The sequence below is a fragment of the Venturia canescens genome, chromosome 10 (genome assembly GCF_019457755.1).
Source record: "Venturia canescens isolate UGA chromosome 10, ASM1945775v1, whole genome shotgun sequence".
NCBI classification, from domain to species: Eukaryota; Metazoa; Arthropoda; class Insecta; order Hymenoptera; family Ichneumonidae; genus Venturia; species Venturia canescens.
This window is the reverse complement of record NC_057430.1, coordinates 16151822-16173144: the sequence shown is the minus strand read 5'-3', so window position 1 is coordinate 16173144 and position 21323 is coordinate 16151822. Positions and strand designations below refer to the sequence as shown.

Sequence of the window (21323 nt, the reverse complement as noted above, 5' to 3'; positions counted from 1 at the left end):
GGGCAGACTTTGGTCGCGAGTCTGTGAGATAACCCCCTCGATGGGAGCGCCGCGCGACAACCCTTTATTCCGTGTTATTACAGTCTAAAGTTACCCCGTGTAATTGTTGCTGTTTAATTGCAACTTCCAAGTGAGCCAGGGGCAGCACTCGCGCGTTACGGATCCCTTTCCTCAGGGCGGGCATCCCTGGCGACGCGGCTATCCGCAATTGCTGTGCCGAAATTTATGAATTACTTGGCCGCGCGGAGGGCGTTTGAGAGCTCGCAGCACGTGGGCGATTCTTAGAAGAATTAATCTCCTATTCGGAGAGTTGCGCGGGGATGAATGAGCGCGCGAGTTTACGTTTGCATTGAATTACTGGCTCGCTCTGACGAATCCGATTTGATGGCCTGCAGATTCTGCTAATACCGAATGCGCGATTGTGTGCAAATTCCCTATTAAATCGAGTTAGCCTTAAGCGAGTTAGGAAAGGTAAGTGAATGAGGTTCCGGAGCAGGATCCCCGGAAGCCAATTAGTGCTGCGACGTTTCGTGACGATTCGTCGTCGGTGAGCGAGCGCTTTAAACCCTAGAAATGTGATTTCGTGGGTGTGTGTGTGTGTGTGTGTGTGTGTGTGCGTGTGTGAAAATTGAGGAGAATGACAATAGTGGAAAAGTGACCGAAGGGAACTCGAAGTAGCTGCTGGCATCTGATGAAAACTCCTGAAAAATGTGCTCTTTGGAAGTGCACAGACTTGACTCTAATTGCTCAACTGTCCGAAATAATTATAATGTATTAAGTGGCATCGCAATTATCCAAACGCTGCAGCAACAAACTCACACCCCCGCCCCGTCGTAATTGCACCCGGGAGGAGACTGTGTGCGCGCGACTGGAAAGCTCCTCGCTCTGTCTCGGTTGTTGCAGCCTCGAAACAATAACATGCGAGTGGAGGAAAGCTCGGGAGCGAGGCAACTCTACGACGGCGAGTGAGTAACTCTTTGGGATTCCGTAACGCTCAAGCCCGATCCTGATTCGTCTCGAAGCACGAAATCATTAGCGGTTAACAATGGAAAATACTGTTTCTCAAAGCGTGCCGCACGGAGCATACTCACCGCATTCACTTTTCCGTCGATCGATTCGCTGCAACTGTGCAGGAATCAGGGAATAACAAGAAGTCGCACAAGTGCGTGGATAAACGAGAAAACTCGTAGCTTTGATCGCTGCATAAGCGTCCCTTTTCAGATATCGGATTATTCGTGTAACCCGGTGTGTAAGAATTTGTAGGACGGCGATATACGCGCCGAGCTTTGCGGAACGGGGCCGCAGGGCGAGAGGGGCGCGTGCAGCAGCGTTTCTCGGCGAGAAAAGAGACTGGGAGAGGGAGAGAGAGAGAGGGGAGGAGGAGAGACTCACATTTTCTTGCGCAATATACATAACAATTTTATACGTGACACGTATCGTTCCCATAAGCATCGGGGATTTCATGCCTTCCTCTCCCCTCCCCGGGGCTCTTTCTCTCCGCATTTTTTCGGTATAGTGATAGGGTGCGTAGGGAGCGTTGGTACCCCGGAAGAATCGATAGCGTACGCAGGCGAGCGGCCGCGAGCGTCGACATCGAAAATAGCGAAGCGGCGGCGAAGCGTCGAGACTTCGACGAGAGCTCTTTGTCTCCTCGGAAAATAGTGGTGATTTTTTTCTTTCCTGCTCATAGAGGGGCGCGCGCGCGTGCTCGTAATCTTTGAAGATTTCGTACAGGTTGCCGGTGAAATATCCGTCAAGAGAGGCTCCAAAGAAGAGGCGTAACTCGGGAGGCTTCCGCCGATAAGTTGGCTCGGTTATGACTCTTTGCTTTTCAGAATCTCGATATATTTATGTGTGTGGGCGCTCCCCGCCCCCTGCCGGCCGCGGAGGAGGGAGGAATATCGGGAATATAGCCGGGAAAATGTCTCCTGGAATTGGTGTCCCTTATCTCCGCTTTACGAGCCTTTCGCTCTACCTTTAAAGCCAGCGAAAGAATGAGTATGAAAGAAATATCGATTGATCAATCGATAAATCTCGCTAAGGAGGAGCCCCGTTCTCCGCCGCGTGGGACTAGACAATTGTTGATCATGCCACGGGCCCGCATCTCAAACGGACCTCGAGAACGAAAAATGATAGCGTGTTTCGACAATGGAAGCATGCACGATACAAATATAACCTCGACTCCGTGCACCAGCAACGTGAAAAGAGGACGAATTGTCCTCCGCTATCGAATCTCGTGGCCGAGAGTGCTCCCTTGGCTGGAGTGAGAGCTCCCCGGGGGGAGCGCACCCGACCGAAGGGGTAAAAGACCGCTTGCCCACTTTTCCGTATATCGGTAGATACTAAATGAGTGAAAAACAGAAGCGAGGAAGTAGCGTTAGCCGGGAAGAAGAGCCGCATTGTCGAAGATGGACAATACGGCCCCGGAGACGATAAAAACGTAAAATTGATGCTCTTTTGTCCGCATTGTTTGAGGAGCCTTGTATCGTCGTTTGTCGCATGCCTCGCCGAGCCGTTATTATTGGGCTTGAAACTGCGCGGTAACCCTCGTTCTCGACAGCCATTTTACCACCCCGCGCGATCCTTCCAAACACACGAGCGTTATATGTACGCCTCGGAGTAATTTCATCCCCTCCCTCCTGCGTTCCATGCTTTGTTAATTGTTTTTTCCTTCCTCTCTTACGTCGGCGAAGGGAAATTCGTTTTTTGGGGCTTCGGACCTTAATTTAGCTGCTTTGATGACTCGCAGATGAAAATGAAGGGCGCAGTCGTATCCCCGGGTCTGGAGAAACGATACTGCGTAAACAGCGCCAAGATTGGTTTTAATCTCCTACGGGAAAATGCAGTTTTTCGAGCCGAGGTCGAGAGTATTTCACTCGCTATCGTTACAGTCGCGAGGCGTCCCGAAACGGTCACGATCGCAGGGGCAATTTTCCCGGGGAACAATGCAGCGAAATGGAGTGTCGGGGTGACAAAATGAGCTGACGGATTCTTGGAGACTCTCCGAGCAATTCGACACTCAAATATGTCCGCAGTGTCCAGGTAATTATAGAAAAACTCGAGGAGAAAACGGCCACGGAACTGGACTGGTTGCGAATACTCGCTTCGGACGAGGAGTCGCCGGGCGCGAGTGTGAGGAAGATTGGGGAGGACTGCAGATTCGGAAAGCAACAAAGAGGTGGCGAAGGTGAGGGAGAAGGATGACCGACGAGAAGCGGAGGGTGATTTCCCAACTGGCCTGTAAAGCGAGCCCCACGAGTGGCCTGCGTCGCTCGTTGGCAGAAAGGCGACTTTTGTACATATATAATAAAAAGCTTTTCCCCTCCTCTTTCTCTCTCCGAGGGATGACTTCGCAGTCGCTCGCAAATCCACGATCTCCCGATCCCGAGGTTTCCACATCCCTAAAAAGTGCCAATCGCGTCGCCGGGCTATCGAGATATACGCGCGTACGAATCTTATTGGTAAAAAGGATTCCTGCGAGCCGAGGTAATTCGAGGGTCGATTTCGCATCCGCATTTCCAATATTTCCCGGCAGAGAATCCCGTTGGGGACTCTTCCGGGGAGTGATGTAACTTCATATCGCTCACACCAACGAGGCCCTAAGCCCGCTGATATAATTGCCCGGATGAATTAGTCGCGACCTTTTTCATTGCAGGCTTCCCTCCGGTCTCGTGCCCACTTTTATTATACGTGTACACCAGAAATAAGTCTTGCCTTTTAGCCGTGATAACTAGACACGTTCTCGCTTCGAGTACATCCGGACTGAACTAATACACTCTCCCGTGACCCGGTCACTGGCTGGATGATGTATTTTTATTATCCCCGAGTTGGCTCCCTTCACCTAAACTCCCCACGAAATTGTTCTGCTCCTCGTTTTCCCTCTTTTTCCTTCCTCCCCGCCCGTTTTTCTTTCCCATTTTTCCTCCCTCTCGTTCCCATAAGATGATTAAAACTCACCGATGGCTGCACTGCTGACACGCGAAACACTCGAGATGGTAGACGTTCGCCCTTGCTCTCATGACCATCTCGAAGGCAGGTATTACTTTGCTGCACGCCGCACAATATCCCGTGTTACCGAACAGCCTCAAATAGTCCCTCTTGCACAGTATTAAATTCGCTTTTGTGTACAGGGTGGAGCCGACCTCCCCTAACCGGCAGTCGCAACACCCGCACTTTAGACAGTCTTCGTGCCAGAAAGCGTCCAACGCTTTGAGGAGATACCTTGGAAAATAAAAAGGAGGGTTCGATTGGTCCTTCCGAGTGGATTTTACTGGGGAATTTAGATTCGAGAACTGCTGCCGCATCCACAGTTGTCTGTGGAAGTAATCGGCGGATTGGAAGCTTCCAATTCTCGTGGGAGGCGAGAGTGCGACTAAAATTTCATGTCCCTTCGTTTAGTTACCTTTCAGTGATGATTTTGCCACATCCAGCGCACTCCTGCTGCCCGGAGCCATTTTTGCTAGTCTCCGATTTGCTCACATCCATCGTCATCGTGATCTTGACTACACCGCGTTCTGTAACACAAAACAATTGAAGATTAACGACCCTGCGTATCGTACGAGCTACTCTCTTCCATCGGATTTTCTTTTCTCTTATAAATGCGAGTGGTCAAAATCCCGGACAATGGCAAAACTTGTTTGTACGAGATGTGGCAGGGGGATTCGAACGAGAGCTTCGTCCAAATGCATTTCCTCGTAGGATCTCAACGCGAGGAGTTCTCTGTTGGGGAGTTGCTGCCAAACCGCGTGGGGGGTGGGGGGAGAGAGAAAAGTATGCTTTTATGTGCGATTCGTTGTGTACCTAAACGAGATAGTGTGCGATATTTATGTGTATAGCGGGCTGCTCTTTCGTCTGACGAAACACCGGAAGTGACGCACTCTCGGTTCCCCTTACACTCGAGCTCTCCGCCCCCCCCCCCCCCCTCCCCTCTTCACGCTTTCTTTATACCTACAAAATCTACGTTTCCGTATGTATGTATATGAAAATATTCGCGAGCAGAAGTAAGTCGATTTGTAAAGAGATCGTGCGGCGCGCCCTCTTTCTCTCAGGGAGGCCGGGCGGGTGGGATAACTCCTCTGGACCATCGAGAAGCTCTCGACGATTTAACTCGCTTTTCTGTCTCGCTCCACCTCCACTTCGCTCCTCCACCGCAAACATTTCGTGCACGAAATCATTTATTTATATACGCGCCGGTATAGAGCACTTTGCGCTCGATAAATTCCGCCCCGATAACTTTCCTTCATCCTGCTCGTTCGGCTCCGCGAGCCCCGTTCCTTTAGACATCGTTCGATACTTGTATGAATACGGAGTCATAAAACGTCGAGGCCTTTACGCGCGGGCCTGCTCGTCTATGGAACGAAGCTCGGGGAAGATCGAGAGTCGAGAGCACGGGAGGAAGTGCGTACGCTGGGAAATATAATGACGGCGGCGAGGGGGGCTGGAATGTACGCGGAGAGACACGAGTTTGACGATGTTTTAACAAGGCTTCGGTTTGCAACGTTGCATATAAGGGACAAGATAGGAGGTTTTGTGCCCGAGAGGGCTCAATGCAGCGGAGAGAAAACAGGAATTTGTACGTTGCAGCAGTGGGATACTCGGCGATATAGTATATATAGCAGGGGATAAATATATGTATAGAAAAGAGGAGAAACGAGTGAAGAGGTCGGCGAGAGCGGTGAGGCTGTACAGAGAATGCAATTCACCAGGGCACCCCCGTCCCTCTCTTTCTCCGTCCCTCTTTGCCTCGTTCTCGTAGAGCTAGAGCACCGAGCAAGCAAGAGTCCGGGCGCGGGGTTAGGTGAGGCTTAATTAATTAGCCGGATACTTTGAGTAACAATCCATTATTACATACAAACATCCCCGGCCGCTAGCACCGCCGCCACCCGCCAACGTCGGGTACCGAGCCGGAGCTTTATGCTGCTAATTGGCCTTCTCAGAGCAGAGAGACCCCGCGAGTTATAAACGCCACCACCATCACACCGCCGAGCTTCTCTCCCCATCGCGCTTATTCTCTCTGGCTCCGGCCACCAAAGCTTTCGCTCCCTTTCTTCCTTCTTCGGCGGCTCTCTCTCTCTCTCTCTCTCTCTCTTCGCTGTTGATGTAGCGAGGATTCTTCGCGCACCACCAACTCGCTGGAACAACTCTCTCACTCTCGTGCGCTCGCGTATACTCAGCCGAGTAACGACGCGAGAGACACTGACACAGAAAAGCGCCCCTTCTCCCTCCCTCCGCATTTTCCCCCCTCAAATATGTACGCACGTATACACAACGAAAGCGTAAATACAGCTATAGATGATTATGCAAACCGGGAATGAGACAGGCTCGCAATAGCCAAGACCAGCAGTATTAAAAGCCCGTTGCTTCGATAGAGACGGCTGCCCTGGATGGCGCTAATAACGCGAAAGCGAAGGGTGTGCGTGCATCTGTGAGGTTGAAAAAAAATGTATAATTGCCAACCCCTCGGCGAATCCAGCCACCCACATTTCCTGCTCCAGCCTCTCTCGATCTTTCTCTCCCTCGCTGCTGCGATGCACTCTCTCGACTCGCCGCGAAACGACTCGACTCTCAGTACTCTCCTTTTTATTTTTTCAAATAGACGACCCCACTCTCGCGCTCTCGTTAATTGGAGGCTGAATTAAAGAGGCTACGTGGCTCATGGATCAAATCCAATGGCACCATCGCCCTGTGGCTTCACTCTTTTATGTTTATCTATACACTTGCCTTTTCTATATGTATACCGTCTTCGTGGAGAGGCATATCTGTGCACGCGGGGCAATATTGATTGCCGATTTTTCACATCCCGCTCGAGCTTTACTTTGGAGTTATCAAGGAAATTAATTATAACGACAGTCATTGAGAGAGAGAGAGAGAGAGAGAGAGAGAGTATTTCTTTCAATGACCATCCAACTTGCTGTACCAGAAGTCTCGTTGAAAGGGAGAAGAAAAAAGAAAAAAAATTAGTCTCCACTCTTTGACCTGCATAAGCAAAGCGTAACACCCGCTCTCGCCAAGGTGTGCTTCTGCGCGTTATTTATAAATGTAACTTCTCTCTGGACCAACGTCTCCGCACATTTACACGAGCCTCTCTCTCCCCCCTCGCTCCCTAACGACTTCGTTAATTACAGGTGCGCGTTGAAATAATTAACACACTGCGAATATGGAGCGGAGCTTTGTCGCGGAGGAGAAGTATCGCGCAGCGTCTGCGTGTGGGCTCATTCGACGATGCTGATTTTCACAGTTCCTCAGCTCATGAGAAGCCAACTGTTAACATCTGCCCCGGCAACCGATCGCAGACTTCCCGCGCAACAGCTCCTCCGAGTCCTCGGATCTTTCGACTCTCGCGAATTATTCTTCCGGGCGAGGGCCAAGAGAATATGCCAGACCTCGCTAATCGGCTGCTCGCTTTGTCTCGTGAATTTCGATAATTAGAGAGCCTGCCCGCAATATTCGCTCTTATAACTTCCGGGCTCGTGCTACTGCTGCTCCGGCGCTGCTGCTTGTATATTTAAAGTCATCCGACCACGTACGAGTTTTTCCTTTTACCAACCGCCCGGCCGGACTCTCGAGCTCAACGATGTAATTACCGAGGAGAATTTAAATACAAGCCGTGCTAACCCAAAACTCACTTCCTGCCAGAAAACTTTTAGCATGTACACGTGATCCAATGTTCCCTCGACCCCCCGCACCGCCGCCGCCGCCCTCACAATCGTTCTCCAACCTCGGGCGACAAACTTTCTTGGCTTCTCCGCTATTATAGCTCAGAAATTGTTTAACGTTCATACTAAAAGCAATACGAAACTCCGATCCACTAAAAAACTACCTCAACACAGCACCCCTTTCGTTTCCCTACGAAATTCTATCGATTTTACCCACAAAACTCTTCATCCCTTCATCCCACAATTTTTCTAATCAACGAAAACGATGCGACCATTTTTTTGCCATTTTTTCCAATAAACTTTTGGCAGTTCCCAGCGAGCCTCCGAAACCTCAAACTCTTCAAAATGTGAAGAAAATTCGAATGATTTTCACGAGAGAAACATCGGAAAGTGAAACCCAAATGAAACCTCGGATTTCGACGATTTGAACTTTCGCTGCGATAAAATAATACGCGCGGCTACGATTCCGAGGACAAGCTTCGGAGATGACGAGAGAGGAGTAGGTGCGCGAGGATACACAGCGATATAACTCCGGGGCCGGCAGCTCTCCCGTCCCTTTTTCTCTTCCTCATCGTCCATCTCGCCTGGCTGAATTCTACACAAGCGCGTGTATGGTATATCGCTATAATAGGAAAAACGGTTTCGGACATGCGGGCCGTTCCCGTGCGGCTCCGGCGATGGCGGAGGGGCCGCGCGGGCCAGAGGGGCGGTTTAATAAAAATGTCAAATATAAAATAGCCAGCGGGGACGGACGTTTGGGAAATAAATAAATGTAATGGAAAGGGAAAAGAGAATAGAGCGTATGGAGGAAAAAGAATAAAGCACAGTGATATAAGAAAACGGTGAAACTGATGCGCGTCGTATAATATTACGAGGGTATATATTTTTTCGATTCGAGAACAGAGCGAGACTCATTGTGTCTCGGTGTATTTCCACTTTTGGCTCATCCACATATTTCAAATAATGGAGCTTGAATAAACTTTATCGAGGTAGTTTCTACTCGATGGAAGTTTGATTTAATACACCATTGGAATCATATTCGAGAATTCTCATTAATCTCCAAAAAATATTGGACGCATTCAAGGAGGAAAGAGCCAGCGCGCGGAAGCTTCGAGGTATTTTAAGGATGTTTGCTCCTCATTTAAAATTCGGTTACCTCCAATCAAATTCGACAGAATAGAATAGTTTCATATAGAAAACGCGATGGTCGTAAAACGACTGACAAATATGGAAAAGCACAAACACTCCGGAATTCGTCTCTCTGTGAAAACGTGTTCGACGACGAATTTCGATAGGAATCAGATAAAAAAGCTTGATGGAAAAGAAATTAGCGTAGAATTAATAAAAGATGGAGAAACAAATGTTGCTTCGGTAGGGAGCATAAACTCTGTTTATGTCGTGCTAAAAAATTTAATCAAATTTTCATTGATCGTAATATAAGCAATTCTGGTGAAATGGCATATTTCGTAAGCCAGTGGAGAGGGTCGGGGGGGGGGGGGGGGGGGGGGGGTTTAATAATAACGATCTCGAGCGAGGGAACTAAGGCTGAGGCGAGTCCAGTCTACCTTGCGTAACTACCGCATGTTATATACTGGCGTGCACGGTCTCTCTTCCCGTGTCATTACACTATGAAGTAGGAGAGTCTGCTAATTAGTCATTAGCGAGGGAAAAAGACACCGTCTCTGGTTCTCAGTGGTGCGGAGTTGGGAGGACGAGGAGGCGAGTGTGGGCGAGAGCAGGATGAATTTCGTCGCTTGTCTTCGTCGGCGCTCGGTTTAGTGGTGGGCGATATGGTGATGCAGAACGGGTAACGTATACAGCAAACTCTATAAAGCAGCGAGACTGTCCTGGGCAACGAAAGATCGAGCTACGATGAGAGAGAGAGAGAGAGAGAGCGAGAGGAGGGGAGGGGAGGAGAGGTTGAAGGATGGAAAAGCGAGGGCGTGAGCGCCCTAGCAGAGCCTCAGACTTGAGCAAACAGGGTGTAGATTCTAGCCTCTGCGTCTAATTGGACCCCAGCGACGTAAGTTCGACTAATTGAGACCAGCAGAGCCCTGCGAGTAACGTTGGCCCCACGAGGTGAGGGTAACTCCGAGAATTTCTACATTCGCGTTTCGCTCGCCCTGCGATGTAGTCGTCGCTTTGCAAAGCTCTTTACTCTTTTTGCTCCGGCTCACTCGCTCTTTCTCCCTCCGCGTGGCGACGCTCGCTCTCGCTATTCCTCTTGGTTTCCGTCTTTAGTAATGTGATCTTTCGACACACACACACACACGCACGCGCGCGCGCGCACACACACACACACTCGTCACTCGTCGTATCTCATCAGCGCAGGTGCCCCTTTCCTTGGGACCCGGAAATTAACAATTCCCTGCATATAATTCGGTGAACGCCAATTTATTCAAGGCAACTAGCGAATCCACGAATTCCTTGGAGATATTAAAAAACGACTTTTAATCAGTATTTATTTATGGCTTTCCTGAATTCGGAGCTTTACTCTCGCGCTCCTACCGATGATCGATTTACCCGGGGCTGGCCAACATTTACGTACGCGTTGGACGAAGAGGTTGTACGGAAACTCCGAACCTGTCTCGCTGGAGAAAATTAAGGCCTGGACTCCAGAAAGGCGTAACCGGCGCATCACCGGGGCTCGATCGCTACGAGGAACGCGTCCTTTCGTCTTCGCGGCCAACCGCTTCATTCTATATATGTAGATCGAGTGTGTGCGAGTCTGTATTATATAGAAGCCTCCCCAGGAAGCTTGTTAGGCGTCGGTGAGCTCGCTATCTTCTAATTGGCGATATAATGATCCTGAAGGATGAAATCCCGCGGTCCTGAAGGACTGAAGAGATGAGGGACAGAGAGAGAGAGAGAGAGAGAGGGAAATGTGCTGCCTCGGAAGGTATATTTATATACACGCTTCGGTAACACAAGGTTGGCACGATTGCGTGCTAGAGCACCACGGACTTTCTGCTGCCCTTGTTAGGGGTGAAATGAAAATTTGGCTCTCTTCGTCTTTTTGTCTCCCCCTCGCTCGCTCTCTCGCTTCCCCCTTTTTCATGTCTGCTTCCCTTCGCTCGCTATGTCTTCTTCCACCCTGGCAAGTTGTTCTTCGACGTACTCGCTGTACGCTCGTTCTACAAGCGCAATTTTGGTTCCCCTTTAATTTAAATGTCACGTATGCCTCAGGATTAAAAACCCCTTTTTCACTTTTTATTTAAGTTACACAAGATTCCGGATTCTCGAATTCCCCTGCATGCCCTCCCGCGCTGCTCATCCGGAATGAGCAACTCTGAAAAATATGCGTCAACACTCGAATGTTTGTCGAGGCTCGATTTAATGATGGAAAAGAATGAGATAAATGTGGCGATTGAGCCTGATTGAAATCTCGTGTCTCGAGATGTGACCACCCCATTAAAGAGGGATAAAACCGGCGACAATATAAAGCCAGAGGGTCGAGAGAGAGAGAGAGAGAGAAAGAGGCAAAAACGATTTCTCCGTAGCGATACTAGCGTCACCTTTTTTTGCTATTATACACTGTACAAAAAGCGAGTACGTTATACGACTCGGGCGACAGGAGTATATAGAAAATGGCTAGAATCGCGTGATTCACCGAACAAGTTCACTCACTCTCTGCCCTCGCTGTCCTCTCGCTCCGTCTCTCCTTCGTGTTGCTTTTCTCCCTCTCTCTCTCTCGTTCTCTACTCTCTGACAGAGAATTCAAAACATATATAGCCCTTGTGTGTAGCTACGAGAGTTTCTATTTTCTCCGGTGTGATATTGCCTTCCCATTTCCGCGGTGGAAAGGAGATGGACGGAGAGAAAGAGCAGGAGCGAGACAGCCAAGTACTGGCCAAGTCGAGGGGGTTCAACCGGGCTGGTGGAAAGTCCACCACCCTCTCTTATTCCCTCCTCCTCGCAGCTCCACGGCTCCTTCATCTGGGATCCAATTAACGATAGGCGAACCAAACTCCGGTACTAGCCGCCAGAAGCCGCCGCTAGGGGGCTCAAGCCAAAAGCTCTCCCCGAGCCAGCACCAGTTAAAAATTAGCTCTGCTTGCACATTGAACTGTACACGGGTATTTTCATTTCGAACGAACCCTCGTTTTTCAGCAATTTCTACTGCGAGCGTACCCGAGGCCAAAATCAGTATTTACAGATCCATTGTCTCGTGAGCCAAGGTGAATGAAATCAAGAAAAAAAAATCGTTTCGAAATACCCTTAATTAGAATTTGGGGGGACCCAAGGGCCCAGGGAATCGTTCAATTTATTTTCACCTAATGATAACGAGATCGAAATATTTGAAAGCAAATCTTCGAATCCATTCCACCAATTTTTCATCAGAATAATCGTTTTCCATGAACTCTGATGATCTTTTCTGAACGCTCTTTACATCATTAGTAGGAAAGTACGTAGCAGAGAATCTGAGACTAACGACGTCGAGCCAGCTCCGTGGCTGGCTGTAGCGCTAACGAAACTAATGATAATTCGTGCCCCGGGCGCGTGGATTTGACGTTGAAAAACCTTTACGCAGAGCGACAGAAAGAAACTAGAGTTTGAAAGGTTAGAGAGTAGTGCAATGTGGGTGTGGAGTCCAGTGGTCCACGTTTGTAGAAGTTGGTGATTCGAACACTATTGGTCCAGGGTCAGGGTGAGGAGGAGGAGGGGGGGGGGTGTTGTCCTCGACGTTAAAGCGCTGCTACGAGGGTATAAAATTCGATAGAGTTCTCGTCGTCGTTGTCTCCGGGTGTATCGGTCTGTACAGTAAAGACGCGTTTAGTTACAGTATCGCGAGGCGGGCGATGCTGCTGCGGTGGGGAATCTCGTGTCGCGCGTTCGCTCGGAGGTAAGAAAGAGTGGGAGGTGTTTCGCCGCCTCGTGCTGGCCAAGTAGCGAAGGGAAGAATGTCACGAGAAGGAGGGAAAAAGAACGGAGAATAGCGAGGAGAGAAAAGGCGGAAGAAAATGTTGGGGAAGAGAGAGATGGGGAAGGAGATTGTAGGAAAAGGGGAATTCAATTTAAACTTATTTTTGTTCTTACAATATCTGAAATGGTAAATCTAAATACGGGAATAAAATACAAAATTGGTTCTGCCAGCGGCTCGCGCGAGGCCGCTCCACTGCGAATTCGTTCCTCGGCATCCTCTTGCTCGCGCACGTTCACCTCTCGCTCCCTCTCTTTTCCTGCCCCCGCGCCCGGCCCCCGGTGAAGGGATGACCGGGAGAGAGGAAGGAGGAAAAGACGAGGGAGGCGGTTGGCTCAGGAGCGCACGGACGAGAAGATTGCAGAAAAGACGACGCGCAAGAGAGAATCCGAATGTAGTAATGCGTGGACGAGAACTGGCCCGGGGAGCAGGGGAGACGACGTCGGGCCGGAGGGGCGATCCGAGCCTGGGGATAGCGGGTGGTCATTGAGAATTGAAAAATACACCGGGCCATAAATTAGATCGGACGGGTCCCTCTCCCCCCGAGGCGAGAATCTCGTATCGCATTTCGCCTCGCGTACATATGTAAACCTTTAATTCGTCCATAAAGATCGATATCGTTGGAAATAAAGAAGCGAGGCGCTCATCGATGGTTTAGTCGTCGCGCGCCGCGAGAGAGGCTTTTCCACAGCGTCGTTCCAGCACTCGGCGTCCCTCCGGCGCCCAATTTTTCCCGCTCGTTGGATTTAATCGAAATATCGAACGTGCCGATCGATCGTATCTACCGCGACGAGCGATGTTGAGAGAAAAGAAGCCGAGAGGCGAGGGGGAGAAAAACAGAAGCAGCGTCGATGCGGAATCTCTTTCGACGCGAATTGGGACGATGCATCGCTCGGGACTCTTTTTCATCGGATGTATCAGCCCGCGTATCCATATACATATGCGAGCATGAATATCGAAACAGGCGCGTCTTATGGAACTGCGAAAAAGAATCGAAGAGGTAAGAGTTATGAAAAAACCGAGGGACCGGGGGTGGAAAAAAGACAGGAATGGAAACCACGAGGGAGCCCACGCGAAAGGCAATATTCATAAATCATCCTTATGTACGCTTAGAATAAGCATCCATCCCTTCGCGAATCAGTGTCTCCCCCCTCCGCCCTGGCCCTCCGCGACGCCCACGTTTCCCGTCCGTTTCTCTGTTTTCCTTTTATTTTTTTATTATTTCCTCTTATATATTTATGCGCATATACATTTATAACGTTTATGGAGATTGGCACAATGTAGAAACGCGTGTACGACTTTATCTACCGCGGAGAATGGCAACGTGCAGCGGTCAGCTCTGCTTAAACGTGGAACTCTCGAAGGACGCTAAAAGAGGAAAAGAACATCGCGAAGGAAAAAAACGTATACGTATAAAGAAGATGAGGGTGCCCGACGCCTTTGTGCTAAAGAAGCGAAAGCACCACGCTCCTCCTGGAGTGGGAAAACGTCGGCCAGTGCTGGGAGTCTAAGATTCTATTAAGATCTCAGTAAGTCTTGTTACGCGAAGGAGAGGCCATGCCGCAAATCTCGCAATAAAACAGCCGACGGTATAACGCCCGCCGATCCGTGCGCCACCACCGTTGAGCTCTCGTCGCACTCCTACACGCGAACAGCCCGCGTGTATATATACATGGACCGGAGCCCTAGTCCCGAGCATGGCTCGGATTTCCAACCCCTTGCTCAAGCATCCAGTGTGCAAACCTACAACGAGGAAACTCAGCTTCACACATAAAATTCACTACACTTTTTTACGTTCCCGTGACCCCTCGGGGCTGTAGCTTTTACAACATTTGTCATTTACGATTTTAACTCACTTTATTGATTATAAAGTAGGAAAAAGTATTCGAGAAAGTGACGATCCGAGACATTCGCGAGCGAGGAAAATCGATCAAAAAAGGTTTTCCGACACACAAAATTCCGAATTTTATTGCACTCGTCGCTTTCCTTCGGGTCCAAATGCTCGATTAGCGTACAGCTTTCTTCACCTCGAACTTCGTCGTGATCGATATGCTTCGTGATAAAACTTGGTGAGATGGAAAAGCACGCTGATATTCGCCGAGGTGAAACTGCGTCAGGAATCCGTCCTTTCGATGCATTTGTTTCGTAAGAATCGTGTTTTCTACCGGCAGACACAAAAGTCTGGTTTCCGCAGAGGCACGTGAATAAAGATGATAATTTCGAGGAGATCGAAAGCGAGGTTTTCGCATGAGCTGAAATGCGGAGAGGTTTTGTAGAGAGTAATCCGTCGAGGTTGATTTCTCATTTTGCAATTTTAGATTGCACAGGGTATGTGCGAGTAAGGAAGGAAGGAAGGTATACGACGCATAATATCGAGGGGAAAATCGAGGGATGTGAGGCTGGTAGAAAAGGGTGTGAAGTCTCAGTGCAATCGTATATACAATTCGTATGATATTCTTATGCTTGTCGTGCGGCTCGAACCTCTCTCGCCTAACGTACGTGTCTGAAATATTAATTGAAAGAATCGAGTAAAATGAGAAAGAGGGAGATTCCTCGAGGTGGTCTTCGTCCTCGTCGCTCTCCCCTGGCACGGGGGAGCGGAGCGTGTGTGCGTGTTCGAGACGAAGAAAAATTCCGAAAGCAATTTCGTTCGGGCGTTTCTTTTCTCTTTGGTGTATCTGTACACGTGGAAATAGACGTTGTGATTTGGGTGTGTGGGTCGTTTCTCTGAAATAGAAGGATATCAAAGTGGTGAGGATTTCCCTCTCCCTCGCTCGCTTCCTTTTTCTTGCTCTCTGTGTGTACTTAAGGAGTGCACGAGCAGAGATCGAAAGGGAACACTCTCGCGGTCCTTTTCTCGAGAGGAGAGCGAAGGAGCGCGATTCGAGGGGTGAGAGAGAGGGCAAAATCAATCAAAACATTAATTGAAAGAGCCGGGAAGACAATGGGCGAAGCCCGGAGAACGCGCGCCGCAATGTCCGTCGACGACGCCGAGCTAAGGCGCGCTAGCTCGCCTCTCCTCCAAAAGGGAATCTCTATATAGTTCAGTGCTGTGCGGATGGTCTTGATAATCGAAAGATATCCTCCCCGGGCCAATAGTCCACCGGCCATCCGCAAAGTCAGAGGCTTCCTGCGGATTCTCCAAACGAGAGTTAGCGAGGACGCTCTCCCGTCTGGGCTCTTTACCGGCAATAATATTCTTGCGTCTCTATTTATAGAGCCCGCGATTGAAATTATCCGCTCTCCCTCCGTCTTATTGAACATTTTATTTGTCCTTCTAAAAGCAGAAGCTCCTCGATTCGTTGCACGGGGTTCGAGCCTTGAGGGGGAGGAAATTTCGGGACGATTGGACATGGACGCAGCGCGGAAGAGGCAGGCCGAGTCGAGATGCTCGAATACCGAAAAGAGACTGACGGGTTCCGGGCTCGGAATGATCGGAAAGTTTGCGCTAAACTGACCGCTCAATCCGAGAATTCGCTCTCTGACCTGGTGAATACGAAATGCATCAAAGCGCAGCCGAGCGTGATCCGGGGGCTCCGAGGAGGAAGCTTCATCCCCCGAAGTGCAAGCATTTTGCATTTATTTCGCACAAAGATTGGCGATCTTGCAGGCGCGTTTGAGGAAGGAATAAAACGACGGAAGATCGAGGGGAGGCCGCAGGGACGGGGAAAAAGACGGCGGAAGATTGGCGGAGCGGGGAGAGGGCGAAAGGACACGCGCTGCAAGCTCCCCGTCACCTGGCCTGCTGCCCAAGGATCTTCCTCTCTCTTTTCCCTACTCACAATTCCTCAGCTCCAGGCAGCTTTGGCTCGCAGTTACGTAGAAACATCGCAGCGCGTCTGTGTGTATATGGAAGATTGAAAGAAGCGAGGGGCGCTCTCTCTCTCTCTCTCTCTCTCTCTCGCTCGCTCGCTCGAAAGTGTATAGAAAAGCACACCGCACAAGGAGTTTCAATCGCCGTAAAAGCAACGAGGAGGAGCAGCAGCTCAGCCGCGCGCGCGGACCTTCTCCGTGAGGTCGGCCGAGTTAACTCCTTCCGCGAGTTTCTATCTACGAACAAATATCCATGTACTTTCGGTCTCCGCACACACACACGTCCGTAAATTTTTGTGTCTATTTATACCAGGATCACTTTGTGTTTGTGTGTACGGAAGGAGAGAGAAAAAGGGAGCAAGAGCGATGGTCAACCGGTAAGATAACGCAGTATACTTATAGATGGGGACGAGGGTTTGAGGGGCTGTAGATATACTATAAAGAGCGGCGGCTTGGCAGAGGCCAGTAGGAGCGACGCGCCTGCCGAGGCATCAACTTAAGAGGATTATATTTGATATTTCGATCGGGTAAAGTGGCTTTTTATTGGCCGTCCCGGCCTCAAATTATCGTCCGCATTACCGGAATTGTTTTTTTCTCCCTCTCCGACTCCCCCGTTGTGTCCTCTCGCTCATTTTTTTCCTCCCTCGCCTTTTCCCGAGGAATTCGAGCTTCCAATTTACCGCTCACCCTTTCGCGGCCGTGTCCGGAGTCAACGCTATGGAATTCTTTCGATTTTCCGTTTCAGCCGAGATTCGCTTTCTCGAGAATCACCCAAAATATATTGAGCCTCTACGGACTTGCAAACGTACATGCCAGCTCGAACGTGTCCCCGCTCTCTCCGTCTCTCGACTAATTAGCTTAGCCAATTTGTCCAGGGAGAATAAACCCGAGCGCTCCGCTCCACACACACGCGCCCGCGCGCGTGTGGGAGCTCTCAGATGTGCGCGCCAGCCCACCCTTTCTTGCCAACTTCAAACGAAATAATTCAGACATTTCTCTTTAACCGAGGAGACTAACGAGACAGCGAGAGCCACTTGGAGATCACAGTGCCAATTATCGAAATCCAAAGACGCGCTCGACACGAAGAACATTCACAGGAAGCATCCGATAGCCAAGATGTCAAGTAGGCCAGAAGCACCGACCCACGGAGACTGAGAAATACCGCACTTTCTATCCCTCCATATCAGCCTCGATCTAGGACACTACATTTTTACTTTATTTTGCCAATTCCCATCGCCCCTCATGATCCAACGTACCGTTACTCGATAATTGCTTTCTTACTCACCAAACCGCGAACCGTGCCATTGAGAGTTAACAGTTCGCATTCAAAAACTAATAGAATTACATTCGAACGTGTTTCTGGGCAATGGAAACGCGGTGCTTGGAAGCCTGGACGTTCCGTTTATTCGTAATTCACTCAAATCTTCGTAAATTTTTTATTCATTCGCTATCCCGCAGCTTGACTTTTAATTATTATTTTATTTGCTCAAGGCCGCACGCAGCTTGGTAGCGAGTGAAAACTCAGATTTTGGTCACTCGATCTTTCGTGCGACAAATTTATTTTTCGAACCAATTTTCCTTTCTCAATGTCACTGGGCAAATTGCCTCCAGGGGAATCGTTTCATTCCAATTTTTCAAATTCATCAATTTTACGAGGTTCTTGGGGCAAGGTCGCAGGTTGCAGGAGAAAAAAATGCTGAATGATCCCCGATTATAGTTTCCGCACCGCTAGTTCAAACAGCGAGAAAAGTCGTTTAAAAAATGTTTCGAATGGACGAATTTGAAGGCTGAAAATGCTGAGAAAAAATTGAGCCGGATTGTTACCGGCTGTAAGAACGCTGGTGAAAAAGCAAGGTTCGTGACTGCGAAGCAAAAGTTGTCGAATCGCGAGCGCGGGAGGGATTAGTTGGTAGAATTGTCATGAGAGGGAAGAAGTTGGTGGAGAAAGAGGAGAAGGAGGACTTCTAAGGAATCCGTATCGGTGACAGTCGCAGCCGTACAAGCGTGCGCGCCTATGTAAACCCCGTACGAAAGGTTTGTATAGATAGAGTGGCGGCAGGAGAGTTTCCGTCGAAGGTGTAGTAGTGGCTCGAAGTAATACCAGTAGGTAATTCAAGCGACAGAGAGACCGAACCCCGAGAGTTAATATCGCCTCTCCCCGCGCGCGCTCGCTGCTATAGTCGGTGTGGCTGCTGCGCCACTATACGAGTCCCTTAATTAAACCCGACACTTCGAGGAGATCGGATTGAAACTCGAGTGTACCTTGAGCCCGGAGCTTCGATCGACCTCAAGACGTCAGCCAGCAATGCCATTTCCCCTCCCCTGCTCGCCCTTTTCTTCGTCCATTAGCACAAGTCATATGGGATAATGGGGAGACGATCATTGGGAATAGCGGGGAGGGACAAAAACGTCGAGAAAAGGGACGAAGGTGAGGAGGATCTTCGGGGGATTTTGTTGAACTCGTGGCTTTTTTACGAGCTGACGAATCATGAAAGGGAGTTTCCGTTGGAATTTTTATTGGCTGGGGAAGTCGATTTTTCAATGAAAAAAAAAAATGAGAAGAAAAAAAAAACAACTCGAAATTTCTTGCGTGGAAAAACGTTTCAGGGATGAATTTCTCGACGGTTGAAGGACGATCGAATTTACCTGTGAACGAGCTGGGGCCATGTGCAGCAGCAGCAGTGGCAGCGACTTTCTGGTTGGGAGCAATTTTGACGAGCGTTCTTATCACTCACAATTCACAAAAACCGTTCACGATCAGGGTCAAAGAGAATTCACTGATGTTAGTGCACGTCGAGAGGTTTTCTCTTTGATTATTCCGTGTTTATCGAGCACGATGAAGTTACATTGCCGGGGATATTTGAGCGGTTTTCTTCCACTGCGAGGGGCTTCGTCACACACGAAGCGATTTAGGTGACAATGCGAGTAGCGGATTCGGTGAGACAGTCGTCACGCGATTCCTCCGGGGTTACGAGTCACGAAGAGAGCCGAGGCTCGGGCACTGTTTTTCGCAAGTGTTTTATCAGCGTGGCCGCGTCTCGAGGAGCGCGGCGCAAGATGAAAGAACCTTTCGCCTCGGCAGCCGGCCGTAAACTGTCGCGTGCGGCCGTCGACGGCACGCCACCGACGTCGGTGATAAACTTCCCCTCGTTCTCTCGCTCTCTCTCTCTCTCTCTCGCTCGCCCCTCGCCCGCGGCTGCTGGGTTGTGCCACTCGCACATTCAACCCCGTGCTTCCCACCCTCGCGCGACTTCCCCACCACCGCGGAGGGGTCCCGACCCCTCTCCTGGGCTGCGAGCCCCACCAGCCGAGGACGAGCCCCTCCAGGAGGCTCGCTCCCTGCCCCTCTTTTCCTCTGTTTCTCGTCGAGAGATTGCCGTCGCGTGGGCGATTTATCCCTCGGTCGGGGGTGCATTAACGCGATACAAACGCGCTACCGTCCGGGGTTTCGGCCGATTAGCCAGCGGGTGGTAAGAGAGACGTTCCGACAAACTCTCGCTCTCTCTCGCTCTCCTCGTCGCTGCCCCCTCCCCGTACGAAACGACACATCGCTCTAATTCTCCGCTTTGATTTCCCTGTCAGGAATTCTAGATGGTTCGAGCGTGATTGCTTGTCAGTCGCTCTCGCTAAATGCTGAAAAAAATGTATCGACATAATAAAAAGAATGGAAAAACGTACGAGTCGGTTAATCTCCGACATGTCAGACAAATGGAGATCGCGTATGAGATGTCAGAGGACTCCATTCCGATTTTCGAAATAATTGCGCGGCCCCGAAGAGCGATGCAACTGATCCGATCAAAATTTCATAGGCAATCGCGCTCAATATCTCGAGAAACACTCGTGGCTGTTTCTTCCTCTCGATTTATTTCTCGATCGCACTTGTTTCAAATTCCCTTGAATTTTATCCGCGAGGGAATAATTCTCGCTGCGCTCCACAAAAATTCACTCCCTTGTCGAATTAAACGTTTTTTTTTTTTCCAACGGAGTAGTTCATTCGAACGCGCGCCGTCTGGCTTTCGAGGTTGTAACTGCATGATCGATTGGCGGAACGAATTTTTCGAGAATCCGCGGCAACGAGGGCCCGGAAAAGCTCCATAAACAGGGACGAAAGAGCCTCGGAGATTGAGAGTGACAGCCCGCGTGGATCGAAATACGGTGGAGATCAAATCGACGAGAATCAGCGAAATTGCAACTCTTTCTGCGCGGAGGCTCTTTAGCTCAGGACACGCACGACATCGAAACTTCCCCTATTTCCCCTCGCTCTGAAGGGGGACTCCTCGGTGATTCCTCTCCCTGCTCTCGGTTTCCCCGACGATCACGATCGTCGTCCCACCACTCGGTAAATTCAGGGGAAGCATTCCCACTCCGATACTACGATTCGCTGCGAAACAGTCGGAATCGTACGCTTCTCTCTCGCCCTCCCCTGCTCTTTCTTTTGTGTACCCCTTCCCGGCCACACCTCCCATTACAAAAATTACACCGGCCGTTGATTTAGTGTTGCGTAGTGGAGCGCACACGTTGCTTGCTTCAAGCGTCGACGAGAGTAGCAACGCGCGCGCGGGAGGGATGATGGGGTGGGTTATAGTGGGGTGCGCCGCGGTATTATACAGCCCAAAGCTGAGTTAAAAGAGCGAGCGAGCGAGAGAGATCGGAAGGGAAGGTATGGGAACTAAGTAATGAAAGGGTTGCCGCCACGAGGATCGAGGGGGGGGCGCACACCGGTACGAGAATCACGGAATCATTCGCCAGATTAAATTAGAAAGGCTACGACCTTTTTTCTCGTTCGCCTCTTTCTCACCCCATCGCCTAGTGTTTATTTCGCTTCGTTTTTTACCACATTCAAGCGAGAGAATCGACACGGACGACGCGCCCCGGCGATGAGGGCGGGGGAGGGCGAGAAAAAATAGACTTCCAAATGGATTAGGAGCACCGCG

At 50.0% G+C, this 21323-nt stretch overlaps 1 protein-coding gene across 5 annotated transcripts in view; it reads right to left on the bottom strand.

The window, feature by feature from the left end:
- The window catches only part of LOC122417206 (insulin gene enhancer protein ISL-2-like), a 77404-nt gene that overhangs the window by 6055 nt on the left and 50026 nt on the right, over nt 1-21323 (bottom strand). For 3 of the 5 annotated variants that reach the window (XM_043430540.1, XM_043430535.1, XM_043430538.1), the window contains 2 exons: nt 4403-4514; nt 3958-4221 (listed from right to left, as the gene is read on the bottom strand). In XM_043430540.1, the coding sequence (XP_043286475.1) occupies nt 3958-4221; nt 4403-4491 (353 nt within the window). In that variant the 5' untranslated portion in view covers nt 4492-4514. Of the gene's footprint in view, nt 1-3957; nt 4222-4402; nt 4515-5851; nt 6161-19035; nt 19493-21323 lie in introns of those variants that run through there. The other 2 variants (XM_043430536.1, XM_043430537.1) reach the window with 2 other exon arrangements.